A 12,053-nucleotide genomic window follows, 5' to 3' on the forward strand; every position below is an offset into this window, starting at 1 on the left:
TAGAAGAATTTCTGGAATCCATGACTGAGTCTCTGCTATGGGAAACCTGAGGAAAAGGAATTTCCCTAGTGCTTATCTGGGTTTCTGAGCAGGAGTATCCAAAAGTATTTAAGTCACTGAAAGTTAAGACAGAATAAGGAATTCAGGATTTGATTCTTCAAAATCCATATGGTGTGGCTGGGCACAGCAGTGAGATGCATGGCTCTTTTTTCTGTGAGCCTTGGAAGCTGTTTTGGATTGAGTTTGTTGTTTGAATTAAATAACATATGCTGCATGCTTCTGGTTTTGCTAGAAGCGAGGTAAAAGTTCAAACTGAAGCCCTGACTTTGCTACACATAAAAATCCCTTTTGTGGGATACGCCTGTTTTCATCTCGGTTTGACTGTTTATCTCTTCAGCGTCTTGTGTCTGATTTGTATTCCACCAGGATAAAATGAACTTGGTAATGGCCTTTTAGCTTGTCATCTTAAATCACATGCTCAGTCTGGAAGAGCCAATAAAAGTCATGTTTATGAGAGTCTTATAGTCTAGTGATTGGGAACAGACTGACCTGTTGGCTACAGGAGCGCATGCAAAGTGGGTTTCATATGGATCTTGTAACTAGTGGTGTTCAAAACAAACCAAGACTACAGTTTTGTATCTGAACACTGTTCCAGAAAATGGATTTGAGTCAAAGAAAGTCCTTTCATGTCTTTACCAGGTCCTCACACAATGTGTTTTCCCATTGTGAGCATCTGCCTTAACTAGGGTGACCAGGCGTGAGCAAGTCACATCCCCATCATCATGATCAGTGGGTTGAAGTGGGTGCCTTCACAGCGTTACTAATCTCAGTTGACATTAGACATCTAACAGAGACCAAGCAAGTTGTCTTCTAGAGTTGCCAGTTTCCAGCCATTCACCTTAAAAAGAGTTTGGAATAGCTGGTTCAGATTTTGGTGTCCCAAGCCAAGTGAGATGAATCGCATTATCAGTGTGGAAAATCAGTGTTTCCTGTACTTGTGCAGCTGTTTTCCTTTAGCTGAGATGATTCTGTCTCCCTGGGGCCATAGCGCACTTGTCATCTTCTCTGGATCAGATATTCTGTCACTCCCCATCAGGATTACATTCATATCGTAATTTTGGTTATTAATTGTTTCACATAGGGAAAAAAGCCCCCTAAGCTGAACCTGACATAGCTCAATTTGTTCACTGATTAGGACTGTAGACATCAGAACCAACTGGTGATGCGAGACGGTGTAGTGTCCTTCACAGGGACCTTATCCTTTATATCTTAACCATGAGGTAAACCTCCAAATGATTTTGCTCTCTCTTGCCAGTTTTGTCAGCAGAAAGTGAGTACATCTGTGGCTGGAGCGTGGTTGGTCACAGGCAAGCATGCATCCATGTGGGTCCGACACTTGAGATAAACCTCAGAGGCCAGCTATAGCTTTTGAACATAGAGTCATAGAACAGTTTGGGTTGAAGGGACCTTCCAAGCCCATCCAGTGCCCCCCCTGCCATGAGCAGGGACATCTTCAGCAGCTCAGGTTGCTCAGAGCCCCGTCCAGCCTGGCCTGGGATGTCTCCAGGGATGGTTCATCCACCACCTCTCTGCCCAACCTGGGCCAGGCTCTCACCACCCTTAGTGTAGAAAAATTGATGTAGCTTACAACTTCAGTGAAGCAAATAGCCTTTACTTTTGGAGTAGATCCCATAAATATGTATGACTGACTGCTGCAAACAGAGATGTTGCGAGCCAGGAGGATGGTGTGTGTTTTGACAGCATTGGTCCCTTTCTGCCATGAGCTTGGAGTACTTGTTAGTGGATGTGACTCAGCACTCTCTAGTTCTGACTCCGCTTCCAGCGCTGGTTTGCTCTCTGGTTAGTGAGTCAGCAAGCTCCTGTCTGGATGAATATTTAGTGAGCCAGGGAACAGAGCTGGCTGCAGGCAGCGTGCCTGCACAAGGATGGCTGTGTGAAGCAACCTGGATGCGGTTCAGAGGCCTCCAACCACTGGGATGCTTGTCTGGGGATGAGGAATCTCTCCTGAGACACGTCACGTCTGATAACCATATTTTGCAGTAAAATCAGTGCAAGGGAATGGATGCTGCTTCTGTCTCGAGAGCTTTGGTTGGTGTCTTAGCAGTGTTCGCTTCAACTAGGAACAGATGCGGAGGTTGCGAGCCTGCAGCCCGCGTTCTCGTTTTCACTGTGTCGTTAGTTACACGCTGTATAATTTGCACTGCTGTAATTCATACTGCATGTTTTCCTGACAAACAGGGACTCCCGGAGTGAAATAATTGCATATGTAGATTGGTTATTTGGAGCATTGGATCGCATTGGGTTTTGTTAATTCCAGACTGTGGAGCCCACACGCTCGGCAGCAACTGACAGGGACCTGGGGCTCAGAATGACAGGATGATATTGGGGTTGAAGGGACCTCTGTAGATCCCCCAGTCCAACCCCCCTGCTCCCGCAGGGTCACAGAGCAGATCACACAGGTGGGTCCAGGGGGTTGGAATGTCTCAGAGAAGGAGACGCGGTCAGAGAAGTCGTGAGCTGCATTTCCAGGTATCCCATGGCTCCCATTCCCTGCAAATGAGAAAACTTCAACACGTTGTAGACTGAAAGCGCAGAATTTGAGTCAAGCACCGGCATATGGAGATCTGTTTTAAAGGTACTTGAAAACTAGTTTACTGATTAATTTTTTGGGGGAAAACACCCGTATTTTCCCACTGTGGTGTCTTGCATAAACATGAGGTGATGTGGCACAGCAGCACAGATTTGATGTTGGCTTGCGGTCTGAGCAGTAACTATCATACCATCCTGGCAAATTTGGGCATCACAGGCCGCTTGTAGATGGATTTGCATCTGATGTACCTCAGGAGAGAGGAACAGAGCTTGCTTCTCTCACTTCTGCTCCATATTGTTTCATTCTTCAGCACATTTAGGGTGGAGAATGGGAGTACATAGGAAAGATCAGAGCACCCATATGAATAGCATCTCATAAGAAGTGCAATCAGGTGTTCATAGTAGGAGCAGAAGCAGACGGCCAAAGCTCTTGCTTGTGTAACCAGAGAAGCTTCGGTCTGATGGGAGTCACAGGTACCAATCACACATATTTTTAAAACAGTTTTATATCAGCTTCTTTTCTCTTGTAAGTGTTGTACGAAGCGGAGGTTGCTGGGGTGGTTATTTGAAAGAGGGCTTTGTGGGTTTGCATATGGCTTCTGAGTTACAGTGCTAGAACAATGGCTGATTTTTCCTTGGAAGGAAATGCAGCAGCTTTTAGATGGAATCACGTTCTGCTGTTAGTGTTGAAATTGTCTGAAAGAAATGTCTCGAATTGCTTGACATTGTCTCATGCATTTCATCCTCACCATTGTTAAGGTTCGTTAATGATTCCATTATAAGCGCCTATTTGCAGAAATGGTTTTCTAAAAACAATCTCTGTGTTATATTATTATGTTGTTTATATTATATAAGTGCTCAAGGACTAGACATGGATTAATAGATAGACTTGTGATTGTGGAGCCAGCAATTACTTGACTGGTGATTGCTCTATCTCAAAGTCTGCTGACTCTCAGCGCTTAAGATGGGAGAATAAAATTCCTTCTGCAAATTGAGGAGATAATTTTGTTTGGAAAAGTGGTTGTTACATGGTGCTGGAAATCATCTGCATGCAGATAAGCAGTAAAAGCCAGTTAGCTTTATGCAACGCAGTGCGTTGCTTTGGAAAAGACTGTCACGGTGGAGAGCATTATGAGTCGTGAGCAATGTAATGAAGATCCTAAAGGAGAGCTCCAAGCCTTCCAGGAGAGGACATGCTGGGTGGAAAACCAAGCAACTGTAACCGCTTTTTTTTTCCATGTACTTGTTCTGTGGTGTGTCCCAGGTACTTGGCACTGAACACGGCTCCAAGCCTGACAGTGTTCAAGAAGAGACCAGGCAATGTCTTCAGACACATGGTATGAATTTTGGGGTGTCCTGTGCAGGGACAGGAGTTGGACTCCATGATCCTTGTGGGTCCTTCCAACTCAGGACATTCTATAAACTATGAGATACTGGGGCAGGATGGCCTTGGGAAGAGAGGGTGATGAGGTCCTTTCTCCTGCCCTTCTGTAGGGTTAACTACTGTCTCTCCCTGACTCTATCAACAGAATAAGGAGTGCAGGATGCACTGTCTCCCAAAGAGGAATAGGAGAGCAGCATTAAAGGGATGTGCAGGGCAAGGTTGTGCATTTAAAGTAATGTCCTGTGCTCCTGGCTTGGTTGCCACAAAGACCTAAGCGTGGTCTCCTGCCCCTACTGGGTATGGTGGAGTCATGAGCTGCTATAGCTCAGTTCTCCGCATGTGCCAGGCTCTTCTCTGACTGCGTCCAGAGGATGGTCTGGTGGGGACTCTGCTTCCTCCCCTCCGCTCCTCCGTGTGTGCTGGCTCTTCATGGGTGAGTGAAGGGACGGGTCCTTGCACACATACCCATCACAATGCTTGTTATTGTGTGAAACACGTGAGATGCCAGCCAGCTGCTTTGGGAAGCCCAGCGTGTGACGTTCTAGGTCAGTGATTCTTGATCCTTTTCAAATGTCCTTCCTCACAGAACCACAGAGCAGTTGGGGTTGAAGGGACCTCTGTAGATCCCCCAGTCCACCCCCCCTGCTCCCGCAGGGTCACAGAGCAGATCACACAGGTGGGTCCAGGGGGTTTGAATGTCTCAGAGAAGGAGACTCCACACCCGCTCTGGGCAGCCTGGGCCAGGCTCTGGCACCTCCCAGCAAACAAGTTTCTGCTCATGTCCAGATGGACCCTCCTGTGTTTCAGTCTGTGCCCGTTGCCCCTCACCCTGGCGCTGGGCACCACTGAACAGAGTCTGGTCCATCCTCTGACACCCACCCTGAGATATTGATCAGCATTGATCAGATCGCTCTCAGCCTTCTTCATGCTGACTCTTGCAGCTGGTGACTCCTCCCTGTTTGGTGATATAGTAGGGGATGGAGGACCAAGCCCCAGGACAGGAACAACTCCCAGTAATATAGATAATAATAAAGAAAAGATAGTAGAAGAGAGAGAAGATGTCAGGGAAAGAGGGGAAAAAATGTCCCAGCTGCCTCAAGGGAAGTGAGGAAGAAATGTAGACCAACTGTGGCCTATATATATATATATCTCCTGGTGGTGGCAAATTTTATAGGGCATTAAAAGAAGAGACTCCTCCAATACTATTACTTTGCTATCTGATACAGAGCTAGATACTACTGGCTCTCTTGCCCAAGGCATTCCTGATTTGGCAGCTCTATAGGAGTTGCATTATTCAAAGTTTATTTAAAATAATTACTGTAATCATCCCTATAGTGTCACAGTGTAAGGAAGCAGAAAATTGCATTGCATAATTCTCTTGCAGTTGTCTGAGAAATCTGCCGTCTGCTTTGCTAACACAGCGCAGATATTTGATGAAATCCTTGCTTTCATGGGAAGGGGTTGCCGCGCTTTCAAGTTTACGCAGCGCGATCGCTAATATATATTTATATTTTATCTGCCGCGCTTAACAGTTGAACGAAAGAAAAAGTGTTAGCGGGGGTCAAGCATTGTTTGAATGTGTTGCAAATGGTTTCCCAGGGAAACAGCAAATCAGTCCTCATAGCCTGCTGCAGCATCTCCAGGAAAACATCCAGCACCAGCCATAGCCGGGGGTTTACTCTAGGACTCGGGACCAAACGCGATGCAGACCAAAGACGGAGCGAGCGTGTGAGTGGGAGAGCAGTTTCAAAGGATGAAGAAACATTCGGCGAGAGTGGCACCGTTACCGTCTTACAATGTTTCTGATTTAAATTCGCCTGTGCCAGACGGTAAATTCTTTTTTTTCCTATACATCTAACCCTAGGCAGGGATTTACTTTGCTCCTGCTCTGTTCCATGCGAAGTAATGTGAATGTGTGTGTGTATGTGTAGGTATATTTTTAAAGTAATTATTGGATAGCATTTTTAGCACCTTAATATCATCTAGGAAGAGTACAGTTACATTTCTGTTGCTCGTATTCAACTGCTGTGTGAATGATTCCTGATGAAGAAACTGTTGTTGAAATGTGAACAACTGGTAAAGTTGTCGTACTTCAATTCTGGCTTTTAAAATGATGTGAAATTAGGTCCGCATAATGTTATCCGATTTTCTGTAGTATTTTAATATTGTGCACTAGATTTATTGGGTTTTTTTTGCTTTGAAGACAGAGGCACCAACTTTTTTGTGCTTGCTGCCCCTCAGCTTGAGATAGCAATTGTTCCCTTCAGCTGCTTTCCCCCACCCTTATTTTTAGAAGTGTCTGCTCTAAAGCAATTCCTTGATACAAAAACCACAAGATAGAGATTGTGGAATCTGTTGTGTGCTCTCAGTCGGACCCGACAGCCTCATTCCTTGCAGAGCGCATCGCGACTTCACATCACACTTCAGTGTGAGCTGGGAATGGGGTGATGTTGTCCAGCATGAGATACGACTGCGCTGGTAGCTGTGGTGCAGATATAAAGCTCGGCATGCTGAAAAAATACAGCGGGTATATGTGTGGTCTAAATCAAAGGTGGACAGTCAAGCTTTCTAAAAATTTTCCTGATGTTCAAGTTTTTGTTTTCAGTGTCTGTAGAAATCTCAGGCTTTGACTGCACTGTTGCAGGTTTATTATATTCAGCGTCAAATGTTTGAAAGAGCTGAGTGGTACTTTCTGAAGTTGCTTTTCTGCCAGAAACAGACTCTTTTCCCACCAGATGTGGTACATTGTTGAGAACACCCGAGCCATAAAATCGCAAGGTGTGTGCTGTCTCTGGTTTGAGCTTTTATGCCGACGAACAATGAAATGTGATTCCTCGCGGTGAGTTAAATTCAGTGCCACATCCAGGATAAAAACAAAGCAAGAGCCACAGTGCAGCACTTGTCAGCAGAGCGTGACTTCCAGTTCTTCCATCTACCTGGGTCAGACTGGTTAGATTACAAACGGGGCTGGGTTTTGATACAGCAGGCAATAGTTCGTCTCATTTTCCCTCGGAGCGTATGTGTGATATTGAGTATTCTGCAGGCATGGTGGTTACCTGGTGATCCTTTCTGGAGGGGAAAAAATGCCTTAAAGAAAGTTGAAGGAGCTGATGGACCTGCCTGCTTATGTTGGTCCATCGCTGTTGCACAGCACCAGATTTTAGGACATGCAGAATTGTAATTCAGACAGTCGGCTGCTGTTAGAGCAGCAACGTTATGGCCGGGTGTGCTGGCTTCTGTGCTGGTTAATGGGGTGATTTGCTGCCCTTTATTCCCTGAGAGCTCCTTGCACAGCCCTTGCTCATGTCACGCCAGGCAGTGAATGCAGAGGACGAGACACAGTCCCTACCCCGTAGGGTCTAAGACCACTCATAAGTCGCGGTCGCCTCCAACGTAACCACTCCAAGTGCTGTCAGGCGCTTCTGTTCCGTCCGGTCTTAACCTCCTCCCCATGCTGGGCTGCAGCAGCAGCGTCAGATATCGTGCTGCCTGCTTCTTTAGGCAGGGAAAATCCAGCCGTGGTAGGAGGAAAGAGCAACAGACTGGAAGTGACTACATGACAGCACTTGTCAGATCCGACAGGCTGAAAATGGAAGGGTTCTTGCTGTGGATGAAGCCGGCCAAGCTGATCTAATACTGGACCCATACATTAAATGTGAGTGTTTGCAGCCAGTTTTACAGATCAGCAAAGGTTTTAGCAGGGATTCCCAAAGAATCCTAATGGGGTAGGGCAGTCAGCTTCCCAAGAGCACTGATCCTGTCCCCTTCCCTGGCGTGGGGAGGGCACATGGAACAGATGCTGCAGCATCTTGTGCTCTGGTTGGAGAGCAGGGACCAGCGCGCTCCGTGTTGGCAGTTTTCAAGCACTTGAGGTTTGTGGCTTCCTAGAAATCTTCTGGTAGAATCACAGGAACTGCTGGCTCCTGCGTGGTGGAGTGAAATCCAAGCAAGAAGCCTCCTTCAGTAGTAAAGAGGCACCCAGATGTTTGCAGATCATCACACAGAAAGCTCTTCTCGGGTGGAAAGAAATGGAGTGGGGACAGCTGCCAAGAAGGGTTGGCACGTGGTCTGTGTGGTTCTGGGAGATGTGAGGTGGGTATTGAGGTGAGACCCACAACACCGAGTACTTTTCAGAACATGCCTTTGTTCTGGTCTGGCCAGCTCTCCCGGCCCAGCCCGGCATTGGCCACAGCACCAGGGCTCTATGTAGTGAGCGCCTGAGGCGGGTGGGTTGTATGGACACCATGGAGAGGACACTTATCCCAAATGCGCCATCGTGGAAAGGCAGGGGTGAGACCTGTTGGAGGTATTGCCCGAATGGCAGTGGAGAAAACAGTTGGAAGTATCTCCTGGGGTTACAAAATTCAGGAATACGGTGATAAATAGAATCATAGAATCGTTTTGGTTGGAAGAGACCCTCAAGATCATGAAGTCTAACATTAACCTAAGGTGGTCCTAACCATGTCTGTGAAAATGTCATCTACTCCTCTTTTAAACCCCTCCAGGGATCATGATTCAACCACTTCCCAGGGGAACCTGTTCCAATGCCTGAAAACCCTCTTCAGTGAAGACATTTTTCCCAATATCCGATATAAATCTCCCCTGACGCAACTTGAGGCCATTTCCTCTCGTCCTATCACTTGTTTCTTAGGAGAAGAGACCAACACCCTCCATGCTACAACCTTCTTTTAGGCAGTTGTAGACAGCGAGAAGGTCTCCTCTCAGCCTCCTTTCCTGTCTTTTGCCCCAGCTGCTTACCTGTAAAATGTTCTTTTAACTCTTCCTCAGATGTTCTTAATTAGGCTCTAAGGCAAGGAAATTAAAGCATGTGCTTAATTCATGTACCGCAGTGCTGCCACGGATACTGAGCCCGAGACCGCCAGGTTTGGACTCATCCCGAGGCATCTCAATCACAGTATCACAGTATGTTTGGGATTGGAAGGGGCCTCAAAAGATCATCCAGTGCAATCCCCCCATGGAGCAGGAACACCCAGATGAGGTTACACAGGAAGGTGTCCAGGCGGGTTGGAATGTCTGCACAGAAGGAGACTCCACAACCTCCCTGGGCAGCCTGGGCCAGGCTCTGCCACCCTCACCAGGAACAAGTTGCTTCTCAAATTTAAGTGGAAAGGCAGGGCTGTCACTGTCAGTAAGTACTAAGAAAGTTGTCTGAGCTTCCAGGAGTCAGCAGGAGAGCTGGGCACCTCCGAGAGCTGATTCATCTCCCAAGGCTGGTGTCTGAGGGATCTGGAATGAATCACCCTCTGGAGACACCCATCAAACAGGAGATAAATACAGGCGGTTTGATGTTGGGCTGTGTGTCAGTGTGCTGACTGCTTTCACGCTCGGATCTTAGCAGATGCATGAACTGGCCTGGATTTATTGCAGTGTTTCTTGGAAGTAGGCGCTATATTGTAATTATTTAATAATGAGATGTATATGAGTGCTTTCTGCAGTGTCCTGGGTCGAAACTCCATTCACAGCAACTCTATGTCAAAGCAACCGCATGTCTTTTATTGAAGCTACTCTTGGTTTACTGCACTGAAAATAAAAATGAGAGTGTAATTCAGAATGTCCATTTCTTTTTGGAAATGTCACTAAATTTTAGCAATAACAAGATTAATTTTCAAAGGAAGCTTTATAGAGTTTTGTAACGTTTTATTTTGGAGTAAAGTATATGAATGGTGAACCTATTGGAGGTTCATCTGGTATAATTTATTACAAAGTTTATAAGAGAGGTTTTCTTTAATGGGACAATGTGCAGCTTTGAATGAAGTGATTTGTGTTTATCTCTTGCTCAGTCAGTGCTGAAGTGCTGAAAAGCAAGTTTGGTCTCAGGCTGATGAATCTTGTGACTGGCTTGAGTTGGTGTCAGGTCAAGCATATCTGAGGAAAAGAAAGTCATGCAGATCTTTGGCAGCGAAGGACATCCCTTGGAATGTGTGTTCAAGGAACTCATTCAGAAGTTGTTATTGACGTGTTCTCATAGAGAATCTTTATCATAGAATCACAGAATCATGGAATAGTTTGGGTTGAAGGGACCTTCCCAGCTCCCCAGTGTCCCCCTGCCATGAGCAGGGACATCTTCACCAGCTCAGGTTGCTCAGAGCCCCGTCCAGCCTGGCCTGGGATGTCTCCAGGGATGGTTCATCTACCACCTCTCTGGCCAACCTGGGCCAGGCTCTCACCACTCTCAGGGACAACAATTTCTTCCTCATGTCCAGCCTGAATCTCCCTCCCTTTAGTTTAAAACCATCATCCCTTGTCCTATCACAACAAGCCCTGTTCAAAACTCTGTCCCCATCTCTCTTATGGGCACCTTTTAAGCACAGAAAGGCCGCAGTAAGGTCTCCCCGGAGCTTCTCTTCTCCAGCTGAACACCCCAACTCTCTCAGCCTGTCCTCCCAGCAGAGCTGTTCCAGCCTCGGATCATTTCTGTGGCTCCTCTGGCCCCTCTCCAGCAGGTCCAGTATCCCCAAGATACGTTGTAACCTTCTTATCCCCTGCAAACACAAAAACTTCCAAAACAAGCAAGTAGTAAATGAGCAAGGCTTTACTCTGAGCAGACATATGTGCATAATTCTAATACACAGACCACAGCAGTGTCTCGGAAGGATGTGTTTAAAAGGAGAACGTTGTCTCCAAACATCTGAGATGTGGCAAAATGGTTTTTTTTTCACTGAACAAGAGATACTTATTCCTCAAACCTGTGGAACACGCTGTCTGCAAAGACAAGCTCCCTGAGTTTTGCTTGGGTTTAGTAAATGTAATTACACCTTCATGTCCTGAGTTAAACTGCTGGTTCTGAACTCATTAAAAGCTGGGGAGAGCTTGCCCTTGAATTTTAACTTCCCAGTTCAGCTATTTACCTTCAGGCACTTCAGGGGATGCCCAGAACAGCTTTGCTGATTGTACTGAGTTGCTGTGGGTTTACACCAGCATAAGGAAAGGCAGGATTTGATTTTAAGGTCACTTTGGCTGAAATAAAATAAGCTATGGACCTAACTCACCGATGGGTTGATGGTGTTGGATAGCCCTGCCCCCAGTTGAGTGCTAAGAGTAGCAAACAATCCATTTAAAGCCGTGACTAATCCAAGCTAATGAGGTTTTATTGTCGTTAAACAGGCAGAATAAGCTCTCTTCGCCTCTACCAGTAGCAGTGCAACTCAGTCCCCTTTCCCATGGGGTCGTATGCATCTGATATTTCCCTGGCTGCAAAATTCACATCATCTTCTCACTGTGTGACACTAGGGCCAGAATTAAGTCTCCAGCCCTCACGATGTTGAACTGATTCTTATCCACGTGAGCCTGTGTGCAGGCTGCAGGAAACAATAGGCTGGTGATGTGTGAGCGGGTCCGTCATCGCCACGGATGCTCACTCCTCGCAGGTAGCGTTGTGGGGTAAAGGAAATGTCAATTCTTTCACCGGGGCCCCATTTAGCAGGAACATTCGATTGACGTACATGCCGCATAACACCAGGCTGGCTTCTACCTCCATCCATCTGTCAAATTCCGGCTATTGTTTCTGCGGCAGTGGTGTGAGGGCATCGTGTTGACAATGCAAAAACAATGACATATTAGGAGCTGAGATTTTGAGGACACAGTAGAGTAAGTGTATTTTAATACTGAATGAGTAAGATAGATTGTAGATGCCTTGACTGACTTTTTGGAAAAGCTGGTCTCTCTCCAAACCACAAAGGTAGCCAGCGGTGACCACTATTCTTCAGGGCATTGTGAACATGGTACGAAGAAACTGTCCAGCTCACTTACATCACCTATTTAATCATTGATTTAGTTGTGTCATCAAAAAGAGAAGATGTATTTTGGCGCATACCAGCAAGCCAAGTGTTGCTGTCTCCAAATAAGCCAACGCTTCATGTTGGTAATCCAGGCTCATGAATACAGGGATGGCTTTTGGAAGGGAGTTAATTTCCATTTGAGAGGCTCTAAATTCCAGCAAGGCAGTTGGTTAAAAAAATAAAAGAAAAAGAAAGAATCAGTTCTGTGGAGGCCTGGCCATAAAAATTACTTCCAGGGCTGCATTTTCATGTTGCATTCA

At 46.3% G+C, this 12,053-nt stretch overlaps 1 protein-coding gene across 5 annotated transcripts in view; it reads left to right on the top strand.

Annotated features, from left to right (window-relative positions):
- The window catches only part of SLC35F4 (solute carrier family 35 member F4), a 137,389-nt gene that overhangs the window by 94,946 nt on the left and 30,390 nt on the right, over positions 1–12,053 (top strand). The window contains exon 1 of one of the 5 annotated variants that reach the window (XM_021289937.2): positions 5,507–5,823. The exons of 3 other annotated variants lie outside the window; for them this stretch is intronic. In XM_021289937.2, coding sequence (XP_021145612.1) covers positions 5,748–5,823 — 76 coding nt within the window. In that variant the 5' untranslated portion in view covers positions 5,507–5,747. Of the gene's footprint in view, positions 1–5,506; positions 5,824–12,053 lie in introns of those variants that run through there. One more of the 5 variants, XM_065063088.1, reaches the window with a different exon arrangement.

Source organism: Columba livia, chromosome 5 (genome assembly GCF_036013475.1).
Source record: "Columba livia isolate bColLiv1 breed racing homer chromosome 5, bColLiv1.pat.W.v2, whole genome shotgun sequence".
Classification (NCBI taxonomy): domain Eukaryota; kingdom Metazoa; phylum Chordata; class Aves; order Columbiformes; family Columbidae; genus Columba; species Columba livia.